Genomic DNA, 14,693 nt, shown 5'->3' on the forward strand with positions numbered 1-14,693 from the left:
CAGAAAAAAATGTAAAACACACACACACACACACACAGAGAAGGGGAAGTTCAGTGCTGCACTGTGCAAAGAAACTCAGAGTATTGAGTAGCATTTTAAAACTAGAAGAAAAAACTCTAAATAAAACATCTCTGTGCCATGAAACCAAGTGCATTTCATCTTGTTCCAATACCAAATTGACACTGCACAGGTTTCCATTGCAGACTCAAAGATTGACATAACAAAATAAATGTCCAATTTCCATTTGAATATGGATGCTAACTGGGTAGCTTCCTCAATCACAGTGATACAGGGGACCAATTTCTTCCAGCCTGCAACCAAAACTGGATCTGACAGACTCACATATAAACCTGCTCTCAGTCTTCTGCCGATGTTAACAGATGGGACTGATTTAAAATAGCTTTCGACACAGTCCTTGTGGCTGAAGGAAAGAGGCCTTCAATGGTTTCTTGCTCATTTTATAATAGTGGTGTAAGGTTGCTTTCATAAATAAACTTAACAAATCTTACTGTAAAAATCCAAATCTGTCTGTGACTTTGTAGAGGTGGTAGTTGGCATCCTCCCAGGGTTCCACAGTTGCTCCATCTCTTCCCTGAAAAAAAACAATTGAAGCATACTTTGTAGATAGATGGATAGATTAGATAGATAAATAAAAATAAATAACACACATATTAATTATTCTATGTTACTAGTATGCTATTTTTTTTTAACCAAATACAGACAATGATGACAACTGATATGTAAAGTATCTGACAGATCAACTGTGCCTCACAAATTACATTACTCAATTGTCTCACTTATTTTTGCTGGCAATACCAAAGATAGCTTCAAGCTTAAATTCTGGAGGAATTTAAAATCAGTTTGCTTTCCATCTTTAATTGAATGGTACAAAAATGGTAGAAAAAAAAGCACAGGCTTGTCTATAGCATTTAATTCAGGTATTTAAATTGAGTTTAGATGCAAACAAATTGTTTAGGTCAAACATTTTTTTCCTTATTTCATGTCAAACCACAAACCCCCCCCAAAAAACTAAATGACACATTTATATACAGTGGTTTGCAAAAGTATTCACCCCTACCAATATCACATTTTGTTGAATTACAAATAATGTATGCAGTTTTTCAAACAAACTTTTTTTATTCAAAGCTGTAGTGGTTAAACTGAACACTGTTATATGAGGAAGAGGTTAAAAGTCAGCAAAGTTTGCAAAGAAAATGTACAAAATTAAATTTACTGGTTGCATAAGTATTCAACCCCTTAAGTCAGTACTTCGTAGAAGCACCTTTTGCAGCAATTACTGCTATGAGTCTTTTTGGATAGGTCTCTACTAGCTTTGCACATTAGGATGGTGACATTTTTGCCCATTCTTCGCGGGTAAATTGCTCCAGTTCTGATAAGTTTGTTGGGGATCGTCGATGGACTGCAATCTTCAAGTCTCGCCATAAATTTTCGATTGGATTCAAGTCAGGACTTTGACTGGGCCACTCAAGAACATAAATTCTCTTCTTGTTCAACCACTCCAGCGTGGCTTCGGGTCATTATCCTGCTGAAATGTGAATTTCCTCCCCAGTTTCAGAGTCTTAGCTGACTCAAACAGGTTTTCCTCAAGGATTCGCCTGTACTTTGCACCATCCATCCATTCTCCCCTCTATCCTAACAAGCTTCCCAGTCCCTGTTGAAGAGAAGCATCCCCTTTGACAGTTGGGATGGTGTTGACTGGGTGATGTGCAGTGTTGGGCTTGCGTCAGACGTAACACTTGGAATTTAGACCGAAAAGTTAAATTTTTGTCTCGTCTGACCACAAAACCTTTTTCCACGTGTCTGCAGTATCATCTACATGCTTTTTCACAAACTCCATACGTGTTTTAAGATGAGACTTTGAGTAATGGCTTCTTTCTTGCCACCCGTCCATACAGACCAGCTTTGTGTAGGGACCGGCTTATTGTTGATGTGTGAACACCGACTCCCATCTCAGACACAGAACTTTGCAGATCTCTCAAGGTCATTCTTGGCTTCAGAGTGACATCCAAAACCAGTTTCCTGCTTGCCCGGCTGCTCAGTTTGGGAGGGCAACCTGATCTGGGTAGTGTCTGGGTGGTATTAATATTATTATTATTTATTTATTAGCAGACACCCTTACCCAGGGCGACTTAGTCGTAAACAAAAATACATTACGAATCACAGTACAAGTATTAATACAATTAAGAGCAAGATAAAATACAATGACTTCAGTTCTAGTAAGTACAAGTATATTACAAAATACGATTCAATATCGGAGCAGATAAGTGTCAGTGATAGTTATATCAGGATATGATTAAATGCAAAATACTACAGATTGAATAACACTTGTGGCAGATTACAGTACAGTCCTCTGTAAAGTATTGGTTTAAATGCAGTAAAATAGGGAGCAGATAAGTGCAAGTGAAGCACATTAAGGAAGAGTGATAAAGTGTCCAGAGGGAAAAGAGGAGTTCTACAGGTGCTGTCTGACGAGGTGAGTCTGAGGAGGTGCCGGATGATGCATCTTCCACTTCTTAGTGATGGACTTTACTGTGCTGAGGGATAATCAGCGCCTTTGAAATTTTCTCATACGCTTCTCCTGCTCTGTGCCCCTCTACCACTTTATCCCCGACTTGTTTCGAAAGCTCCTTGGTCTTCATAGTTGCTTTGTTGGATCACTATGTGAGTTACAGCTTGAAAGTCATTATATACCTGAGGGAAATGATCTACAAGTTAAACCACTTTAAGTACACAGGCTGAAACCATTTCACTAATTGTGACCTTCCAAAGAAATCATTTGCACCTGAGCTGATTTAGGGCTGCAGTAGCAAAGGGGCTGAATACTTATGCAACTGAGATTAATCTGTTTTTCTCTGTAAATCTTACTTATTTATATTCTATATGCAGTTTTTAACTATCAATGTGGAGCAGTTTGTGTAGATTCTACAAGTAAAGTCTAATTTGAAAGCGTTGGAGTACGCTCAGGTGCCAGCAAAATGTGAAAACTTTTGCAGGAGGGTGAATACTTCTGCAAACCATTGTAAATAAGCAGCAATGACTTTTTGCAAAAAAAAATTACTTCCAACTAAAATGAATAATGATTTACTGCAATGGATTAAATGACGAAAAAGTAATTTACAATACAGAAAATAAGGAATTGTTTATTGAATGGTCAGGAAGCAGCTACTGTACCAGCTAAAAATAGCAGCACCAAGTAAAGAATGCTCTGCAGACCAGAGACAAAATTCCACAGCAATTAAAGGAATGAGATTACAGCTGCCGAGATTGGTTGACTTTTTCAATCCAAGGCTTTAAAAATCTGTAGCTGGTTTTGACACTCCCAGACAGTTCTGATAGAGAAAGATAGTGTCACTACAAACAGATATATACACAGTACAGTGTGCTACTGCTCCTAGAGCGCAGATTCATACCTGGGAAACCATCAGACCAGGTTTCGGTTATTTTCTAAGCAGAGTGTAACACACAGCACAAAGCTGAAAACACTGCATTGTGAACACTGTAAAATTAAAGGATTTTACAAAACAAAATGAAGGGCTCAAACAGTTTCAGATTTTTACTCATCCTCATAATAATATGACTAAACATTAAAATTAATTTGCAGTATCCAACTAATGTCCCTTAAGATTAACTGTACTTTTTTTGTACCACAATAAAAATAACCTTCTTCAGAAACTCTTCACAGAATATCTGAAATAATTTGGAATACCACATATGAAGCTTGTAATATAGTATACAGCAAAAACAAACAATGGCAAAGAAAGAAAAAGACAATGGTTTATACAGTACTGAAACATTTGACACTGAAATTTTAGATCATTTTTTTAATCCAAGGGTAGTCTCTTTGTAACGTCACTTAGCGCTCAATTAGTAAATCCAAAATGATCCAAATACACTTCAGATACTTGGCATCACTTTCCAGACTGAGAACACACACTACAATAACTCTTCCAATGTCCAATGTGTTTTTTTTTTTTTGTTTTTTTTTAACCTTCCTATACTGTACAGTACTATATATCCCATTCTATTAAAGTCACAGGAAATATCAGTCATGTTACATAAAATGAATGAGTAACAGGAAAAAATCCAATAGACTAGGAATCAGTTTCAAAGTAATATGAAAATGGACTGAAACTAGACTTCCTTGATTCATCAGCAGCAATAAATGGAGCATTGACTGTACATATTTATTTTTAAATATATGAATTCCAAACTTATCTTTAAAAAATAAAACATTTTTTGTGTGAATTGTATTTATAGATTTATTTTTTAGCAAAATAAAAGCATTCTAAGGGCATAATGTACGGGAAATGACGTATCAAATTGAATAGTTCCGAGAAGTATTGACCCTTACCTTGTCGTACTTGGATACTATTTCATCTCTTTCCTGGGCAAGCTTAATCGCAGCGTTGTGTTCCGCATCGGAATCTGTAGAAATTCCAGAAATGGGAGAAGTTAACTTCACCATTCTTCATTTATTCTTCACGTCAGCATTGTTACCTCCAACAGTTTCATACTGTATAAAGTAAGCTTGCAGTGCTTAGGTAAGCAACTTCCTCTTTTATGTGGCAACGTCTGTACACAATGACTCACGCACCCAGCTTCTCCCAGTTTCTATACAACTTGGTAACAAAAACACTCATTCCACTGTGAAAAAGGGAACAAAAAGGTATTGCACTCATATAAATAAAAAGTGAAAATAAATTAAAGGACTATTCTGGACTAGTTAAATAATTAGTACAGTACATCAGACAATAAAGCATTGTAACTGTGCTGACTGCTCTTCTTCATGTAGGCTTTTTCAATCCCACATGCCATCAGGCAGAGTATGATTTAGTATTAATTATAACTGAAAGCATCTTCTAAGAAAAGCTCTGAGACAGCTACTGTAACTATGTAGGGCTTCCACTTTGGACTACTTACTGTAATCAGGGCACTGGGAATTGAAATGTCAGTTCTTACCTTTCTTTATAGCTTACAGTTTGCCTTCACAAATGGATTAGCACACAAGGTTAAAAGGCCTACTACAGTAATACTGTTGCTTACACAAGTTTTACAGCATTGTGTAATACAAGATATATGAATGTGCAAGAATATCAATCCCAAGCTTTAAAACACTTTGAATTTTACATGACCTAAAAAAGAAAAAATAAGAGGGGGGGCTTGATTTATTGAACATCTCAGCAGCAAGGTGAATGGAAATGCATGCAATAGTATTTCATGTTTAGAATTTTAGATTCAAAAAGTATGTGTCAATTAAATTCACATCATCATACAGTACCAACAATTCTGTGGTGTTTCATAATAAAATAAAAAAAAAAATTAAAACAAAAACACTGAATGCTGTATGGAAGGAACTGCTTTGGAAGCACAGTTGCTTTTGGTCTAGCAACTCAGCGGTAAGACAACAACCTTTTAGAAAAAAAAAATTGGCTGTTGATTAAAACTTATAATACACTTCAACACATTGGAATTTTGTGAGGGCAAGCAAATAAAATAAATTATATATATATATATATATATATATATATATATTCTGAGCTGATGGCACTGCTGGACATCTTCCGATTGCAAAGGGAAGTAAGCATGATGTGTCTCATCTGCTGCAGTAAGTTTCCATGGCCGACCACTGCGTCTACGGTCCTCAACGTTGCCCGTTTCTCTTTGTGCTTCTTCAAAAGAGCTTGGACAGCACATCTTGAAACCCCTGTCTGCCTTGAAATTTCTGCCTGGGAGAGACCTTGCTGATGCAGTATAACTACCTTGTGTCTTGTTGCTGTGCTCAGTCTTGCCATGGTGTATGACTTTTGACAGTAAACTGTCTTCAGCAACCTCACCTTGTTAGCCGAGTTTGGCTGTTCCTCACCCAGTTTTATTCCTCCTACACAGCTGTTTCTGTTTCAGTTAATGACTGTGTTTCTACCTACATATTGAATTGATGATCATTAGCACCTGTTTTGTAGAATTGTTTAATCATACACCTGACTATATGCCTACAAAATCCCTGACTTTGTGCAAGTGTACCTAGAAGAATTGATGCTGTTTTGAAGGCAAAGGGTGGTCACACCAAATATGGATTTGATTTAGATTTTTCTTCTGTTCACTCACTTTGCATTTAGTTAATTGATAAATCTAATCTATTAACATGTCTATTTTTGAAAGCATTCTTACTTTACAGCATATTTTCACACCTGCCTAAACTTTTGCACAGTACTGAGATATATATATAGAGATATATATATATATATATAGATATATATATATATATAGATATAGATATATATAGATATAGATATATATACACACACACACACACACACAATCTTCTGCGAATAAAAATTCAGTTAATTAATAAGTTACAGTTTGAAGTATTTTCCCTGGAAAGCTAAAAAATAAATATATTTAAATAAAATTAACTACATTTTCCAGTCGTGAAAATATGCACTGCTGTACACAGATAATTGTCCATTTTACAGTACTTGGGTAGTCTGTTAATTATAAATACATTTCTTGATCTGAAAGGCTTACTGTGCTTGGGCCAACTTTCACATTTCACTGTCCAGCTTTAAAAGGGGCTGCATTCACAGGCTACAGCTGTTAAAAATCCTACCCTTCTGTCTTGACAGATGCTCAGCCCACAAAAACTGTACTTGGTAATCTCCTGGAATATTAACAGTTGCAGGACTGGAGTATAACTCTAGGTCAGCACCCATTTAATAAACTTTTATGGATACATTACGCAGTACGACAAATTGACATATACAGAAGTTAACAGTTTTGCTATCCGTTTCTATGTGAACAATTATTTTTTTATTAATGGTCCTTTCTTTTCCCCACCCCTTGGGAAGAAGAAAATGGGGGAGACAATACAGACCCAAAAAATATCACAACATACAGGAATACAACATAATATCAAGACAAAAACAAGAAACAATAAAACTAAAATTAATCAAAAGAATACCTTAATTAATTTAATAAAATTTATCCTAGGGGAAAATGCCATAAATATGCACTTGATCTTACTCAAACAACTGTGCCTCTATCAGAAGCAGTATCCCATGCTGCCATCGTATTAGCGGTGGCTAAGTGTAGCCGAGTCGTAGACACAAGGGCGTGGTCCGAGTAATATATTTTGGATCTCTGTGGACTTTACAAAAGCACAAAATATTACAGGACACTTATGCAATTACCTTGTAATGTTTATTTTAAAAACAAGCAACATCAAAAGATAGTTTTAAGTTTGAGCAAGCACAAAGATTTTACTTTAGCTTGGCATATTTCATTTGTAAGAACTGACCTATACTGTAGACTTTACATGTAGTTCAGAGAGAATAAAAAATATAACAAAACTAAAATGACATAATAACTTATTGATTGGTTTTAAAATGACATTGTAATACTTTAATCATTTAGTTCCCACTCACTGACCCCCAGTGTTAAAAGGCAAATTAAGAAAAAAAATTGATTACAAGTTTTGTGTCATTTATTCAGGATTCTAAAACTGCCATCCCTCAAGATGTTAGAACCAAGAATATCTTCTGGCTTACTATAATTTAGATCATGGCATGACATACCTGGGATTTAAAGCCATGACCTTAAATGCAAAGGCTCAAAATTTACTAGCCCAAATTTATGCAAATGGTTTATGCTATTTTGGAGCCCTACATCATTATCTGCATTTGAAACCCTCCATATCCAGAATGCTGATAACATTTAGACAGACAGGGATCACCATTATATCCCTGTATACAGTATGGGGATAATAAAGTGCCCTAGGAGGCCAAGAACAACAAGTTACCTCCAAGCCCATTTTTAAACATTGTAGACCAGAAAACACAAAACAATAATTCTGTAGCACAAATCTACAAACAGTGTTAATACAGTATACTGGGACACCTGGTGGCACACTGTCACATATTATCTAAGAATAACATTGCAATATTTCTGAAATATTAATATCAAAACGAGTCAGAATTGCATATGTGCTTTTCTACAGGGTATAAAATTTGCCTTGGGCTACAAAAACACATTCAGTATAACCGTTTCATTTCCTCTGCAGGTCCAGTGGTGCAGAGAAAGAACTCAATTAAAATCACAATTAACATAATTTCTTCCTTTCCCCTCCCATCACTGTCCTTCACATATGCCAAAATGTTTGCACAGCTCATTCGATCTGCAGCAGTCTTTCTTCCTTTTATGGTGTGGAGTTTGTTATTCCACTTAATAAACCATTTCCTTAACTCACAGAACTGAACACACCAGTTAGTTTTCTAGGTTATTAGAGTCCGCAGAACAATTTAATATTAAACATAATAAGCAGTATTTTTTACTAAATAAATATTCGACAGGATAAAACTTTAGCCTCTACAGTTAAAACGGGTGCAGTATTTAACTGCCAACCACAGCAACTGCTAGTTTACAGAAGAAAACCACACCATGAACATGTAAGAAGACAGATGTCTTACAGTATTATTATTATTATTATAATAATAATAAATAATTTATTAGCAGACGTCCTTATCCAGGGCGACTTACAATCGTTACAAAATATCACATTATTTTTTACATACAATTACCCATTTATACAGCTGGGTTTTCACTGGAGCAATCTAGGTAAAAGTACCTTGCTCAAGTATACAGCAGCAGTGTCCCCCACCTGGGATTGAACCCACGACCCTCTGGTCAAGAGTCCAGAGCCCTAACCACTACTCCACACATGGTTAATTAAGTTTGTGAAGCTATCAAAGTTCACAAGTATGGGGTGCATGATAGGCCTAAGATTACACCAATTGCCAAGAAAAGACAAAGGCATATGAATACCCACATATGACTAACCACTACTCCACACTGCTGCCCTACATTAGTAGACCTCGGCATGTTAGACAGTACTTGTTGAAGCTGTACATATTCAGTTAAATTGTCCAGAGCCAAACCCAAATAGGAACAAAATCAGCTTAACAGAATAAAATCATCTTACCCCTCTTTAAGCTTTCCTGGCGCTCCTCAAAGCGATTCTGAACTTTAGTCCGCATTGATAACAAAGTTAACCCATTCCAAATTAAAAGCAGAGATTCAGAAAACAAACTCTCTTAACCAATTCTCGTCAGTGCTAAACCTCATGCCAGGGTTCTTAGCAAACTGCTGTGCTGAAAAGTGAAAAACAAGACGTTTGGAGGAGGATGTACAAAGATGATATTTGTTTATCGAAACAAGACCTTCAGACCACTCCCTGCCCAATCCTACACTCGACATTCCAGACCAATAATAAACAAGGTTCTATTGAAACAATTCCAAAAGATATGCTTTGAGTGACGATTCTGGTATACAAGAGCATGCCTGAGCTTGGGGAATGTTTTTATGTGTTCCATTTTTTTTTTTTTTTTTGGTGGAAAACAGTACCTCAATAAGCAGAAGTCGCACAAAATAATTGCATTTTTTTGTTTGTCTGCAAATCATGGAAATAAAAGAAATCATACATTCCCTTTCTTGCTTGAAAGCATCCGGGACACTGACAAGGTCAGGCTTCAGGTACTCCCTGTGTAGCCCTCTTTGTTATAACTGTGATAACACACGAAGTGGGTTGCTAGAAAGCAACAGAGAAACTTGCACACTTTTGACTTGTGCTCATCTGGTGCAGGTAAAGTGATAATCCAGAGAATTTAAGTTATCATTGTGGTATTGGATTTGTTTAGCTTTAAAAAGAAAGGTCTCCCAAATGGTCTTGAAAGCTAATGAATTTACCCTCAGTGAAACCAAAAGCGTATTAATTAACAGCAATAAGGGTTTATCTTTTGAAGAACCAGATTACACAAACAAGCAGGTTGACACAGTACCCTTATATTAATTACAGTTTTGTCAGCCTGAAACAACTACAAAGCATTACTTAGGGTGAATGTTAGTCTGGTAGCTGTATAGGCTACATGTACTCTAAACTACCAACAACAACAACTTAAACTATCAATGTTATTTAGGATTCAACCTATTTTTTCTTTTAAGCATCAGAATAACAAGAAAAAGGGCCCCTTGGTTCCTGACAGACATACTGAACTACGTGACTACTGATCAGAGGACCGGCGCCTGAACTGGATTAGGCTGAGAGGACAGTTGAACTATGTACAGATAATTCACACATGCAACAACAATAGTTTTGGACGCAAGGAAAACATAAACTAGCGATGTTCCAGTGGAAAAGGACAATAAAACATCAAAAGGACTGAGTTTAAAAATAGGCAAGATACACAAATGATCTCATGAAAGTGGCTATCTAGCAGAGTGAGAAAGACTATAAATATCCAAGTCAAACTGAACATTTTGCGCTCCACATCGAATGCTAAACAAGGTGCTGTCACTCTGCTAAGCAAAGCTGTAACTCCGGGACTCTGCTTAAAAACGGAATAGAGACGGGACTCTGTCTGAAAACGGACCCAAGAGGAGGAAGCAAGCTGCAAGCGAGTCAACGACCACAAGCAATGAGACTGAGGCCCGGCTGAAGGACTGCCGTAAAACTTAGAGACTTATCAGACAAACCAGTCTAGGTCTGCTGTACACCTAAAATCACAGTATCGAAAAGAAACTGTGCCCTGCTACCTGCGTAGCTAAAAGATTGAGCATAGTGGACAGAGCAGACGGGAGCTGTTGTGGATCCTATACAGAGGACTGAAGACTTTGTTGATTCTATCGAAAATTGAAAGCTTTGTATTTATCTATTTATCTATCTATATATATCTATATATATCTATATATATCTATATATATATATATATATATATATATATATATATATATATATATATGCGCATGCAGAGATATTGGTTTGCATGTGGGAACAATACATTTATGGAAATTATTGCACATAAAAGGCAACCGCTGTCAGGCCACAAGCCTTAAAAATCCCAAATATTGTATATCAGTTTTCATTATTGTTCAATTTCTTAATTAAACTTAAATAGAAGTGTTGATTGTAAAACAAACTTGCACATGCGTTGCATTGTTTTGTCACTCAAGACATTTTGAGTGTAAATAAGTGAGCAAAAAAAAGTTTTAAAACAACTTCCAGTTTGACGAATACATACCCGAACTCATAATCGAATACAAATATGAATACTAATAGCATAGTTACGAATACAGATAACGGCTCTATGTACGACCCCTAATAAATAAATAATAATATATATATATATATATATATATATATATATATATATATATATATATATACACCCCTCCCCAGGACTACAAAATTACCACACACCATGAATACAGAGTACCTATACAGGGAGGGCTCTCACCCTAATTTTTTTTTTTAATTAGGTTAGAATAAATTATTTAACAGCTGTGAGGTGATGCTGAATTTAACCTTGAAAGCAAAGACAAGCACACAAAACAGAATATGCATTGTGAAAGTGCTTGTTAAAAAATGCTGAAAACCTGCTGTGCATGGCAATTATTTGGCCTAATGTTGAATGTGACTCCTGATGAGCATTCTGTTTAGTACACAATCTGTTTTTTAACCAATGGTCTGGGGACATGTTCATTAAGTTTTCAAACTTAAACATGTTTAGAATATTTATAAAAAATGCTTGCTGTCCAAGTAATAAAAAACTAAACATGCAGTGTGGAGTAGTGGTTAGGGCTCTGGACTCTTGACCAGAGGGTCGTGGGTTCAATCCCAGGTTGGAGACACTGCTGCTGTACCCTTGAGCAAGGTACTTTACCTCGATTGCTCCAGTAAAAACCCAACTGTATAAATGGGTAATTGTATGTAAAAAAAAAAAAAAAAATAATGTGTAAAAAATAATGTAATTGTATGTAAAAATAATGTGATATCTTGTAACAATTGTAAGTTGCCCTGGATAAGGGCGTCTGCTAAGAAATAAATAATAATAATAATAATAATAATAATGAAAGATAAGGTGCTACAGGGGTACCAAAATATCAAAAGGTACCAAAAGAACAAAAGGTGCGTCTAGGGTTACTTGCAAAGATAAAATTAACAATACGTAGGCCTTTGGGGCTGGTACGTGGGATACAACTGTGAAAGAACATTCGAATTGAAAACTACTATTCATTTTCTCATTACATAAATGGTTAAACTTGATCAAAGATTTATTAAAACAGATCAAAACCTACTGATATGCATCAGTACCTACATATGTCATCTTCACATCCTATCCATACAAAAAGAGCCATTCCTAAAGGACTGGCTATAAGAATAAAAAGAACCTTTTCTGATGAAAAGGACTATAAAAAACATAGAAAGGAATTAAATACATCTTAAAAAAGAGGATATAAAAGTACAGACTATTGAGAAAGAATTGAGAAAAGTTGACAAACTCAACAGAAATGAACTACTTGACTATAATAAAAGAAAAAGGTTAAAAGGGTACCATTAATAATTACATATTCTAAATTATTACCCAACATTTCAAAAATAGTTTGGAAGCATTTACATATATTTCATAATTCAGAGAAAATGGAAAATATTTCCAAAAGCGCCGATTGTGGCTTTTAGAAGGGATGCAAATTTAGCTGACATTTTGGTACATAGTAGACAATTTGGGGCAGCAGTGTGGAGTAGTGGTTAGGGCTCTGGACTCTTGACCGGAGGGTCGTGGGTTCAATCCCAGGTAGGGGACACTGCTGCTGTACCCTTGAGCAAGGTACTTTACCTAGATTGCTCCAGTAAAAACCCAGCTGTATAAATGGGTAATTGTATGTAAACAATAATGTGATATCTTGTAACAATTGTAAGTCGCCCTGGATAAGGGCATCTGCTAAGAAATAAATAATAATAATAATAATAATAATAATAATAATGACAAACGGATCGTAGACCCATTACAGGATATTAATCTGTAAGAGCACATGTAAGGTATGCAAATATATTTGTAAAGATAAAACTGAAATCACAAATAGAGAAAAAAAGTACTCAATCTCAAAAAATATCCCTCATGCAAAACTAGCAACCTTGTTTATGGTATATTTTGCCAAAAATGTAATAAAATTAAATCAAATATGTAGGAGAGACAGGTACAACATTATACAAATGTATTCAGAATCACCTATCAAACATACAAAAGTAAATGAACCAGTGGTTCAGCACTTTACAAAGAACAAGCATGACATGAATGACCTAAAATGTGTAGGTTTTAGAAAAAAATAAATTAGACAATGTAAAATAGAGGACTAAAAGAAAATAAATGGATAAATAAACACCATACCATGATGCCTGAAGGTTTAAACAGAAAGAAATAGTAGATCATTACATCAACTACAGTATGTGGAAAATGACATCAATCACATTAACAGACTTACATAGAAATAAATGAGTGTAGTTGCCATGATATCCAAAGCCTATAAGTTTGTTTTCAAACACACTTTCCCTTTGACAAAGGTATATAAACATATCGAAACGTTGGGAAGTTGGCTCTTTTGAATTTTTTTGAATAAAGAATTATATAGGGAGTACCTTTACATTTTGATTTACATGCCTTAATTTTTTCCCCACTCAACAGCTGGTCTAAACAGATGGTAACCAAAAAAAAAAAACACACAGGAGGATACGTGGCAGAGACACATCATCTAGACATGTGGCCAAAGGGAGTTCTGGCAATGTTTCACCTTTTTTTTCCCCCCTTTTTGCAGCCGAATACCTGAACCACTGTTTCTGAAATCAAACATGGAGAAGAGTTGCAACTACATATGCATGTATAAAATGAACAGGTAAATCCTGATTGAGTGCAAGGAAATTATCAAATATTTTCATGTGACTGTACGGTATAAAGTATTTTTTATGAGATTATTTTTATATTATTATTTTTTATAAACTATGCCTCTCTTCTTAGCTGTGTACCTATAGCAATCCATCCACAAACTGCACCACACTTCACACACAGACAGCCAAGCCCTGTGAGAACCAGCCAGACTTGTTGGTTTACTTACATAGATTGACTGAGGGGTTGTTTGCTTTGATTACGTCCATCATAATGTCTGTAAACACCTCTGAAGCGAGAGGTGTTCGTCTGCACTGTGCTTTGTTTTTTTGACCTGACAAATCAAAGTTTCTATTTCCATTTTACATTTCAAAAGGACAGCGAAAACATTTAATACATGCAAGTAACTACCTTTGTGATATTCTAAACTTTAGAAATGTGTTTATTTGGAAGCATATGCTTGTATAAACATCCATGTAATCTCTGCATTAGCTCTATTCATATTGTATCCAAATATTATTGTATATCTCATACTTAATGTGATCTGTTAAAACTGATTCTCAACATTTTTTTGATGTACGGACCCCTTCTGAACCTCCAAACTTTGCAGACCAACATGTATTACTATCATAGTGACACACACACAGTCTGTCTCTGTTGAAGGGTTTCAATTGATACTCCACTTGCTTAATTTATAGGGCTGGGACGATAGTGTTTTTTTACTATCGATGCATCGTTTTATAATGCATAATGCAAAAGAAACGTGTAAATAATAAGTACATATATTTTCATCAAATCTAATCACGAAAAGTAAACGTTTCTCCATTTGAACTTAAAAAAACAAAAAACACCTCCAACAGGGAACACAAGAATAACTATTTACAAGTCCAACATAAAAGTCTGAGCTCTCTTCAGAGCTTATTTTCTGTTTTTATTAAGAAATATTATGGCATCCACATTCTC

The 14,693-nt window shown here is 35.4% G+C and overlaps 1 protein-coding gene across 3 annotated transcripts in view; it reads right to left on the bottom strand.

Moving 5' to 3' along the window:
• Positions 1 to 14,693, bottom strand: part of LOC117415701 (USP6 N-terminal-like protein) — a 45,825-nt gene that overhangs the window by 18,885 nt on the left and 12,247 nt on the right. For 2 of the 3 annotated variants that reach the window (XM_059027284.1, XM_034026370.3), the window contains exons 3-4: positions 4,373 to 4,446; positions 510 to 592 (exon numbers count right to left, since the gene is read on the bottom strand). In XM_059027284.1, the coding sequence (XP_058883267.1) occupies positions 510 to 592; positions 4,373 to 4,446 (157 nt within the window). Of the gene's footprint in view, positions 1 to 509; positions 593 to 4,372; positions 4,447 to 8,995; positions 9,391 to 14,693 lie in introns of those variants that run through there. The other variant, XM_034026371.3, reaches the window with a different exon arrangement.

This window comes from Acipenser ruthenus, chromosome 7, assembly GCF_902713425.1.
Source record: "Acipenser ruthenus chromosome 7, fAciRut3.2 maternal haplotype, whole genome shotgun sequence".
NCBI classification, from domain to species: domain Eukaryota; kingdom Metazoa; phylum Chordata; class Actinopteri; order Acipenseriformes; family Acipenseridae; genus Acipenser; species Acipenser ruthenus.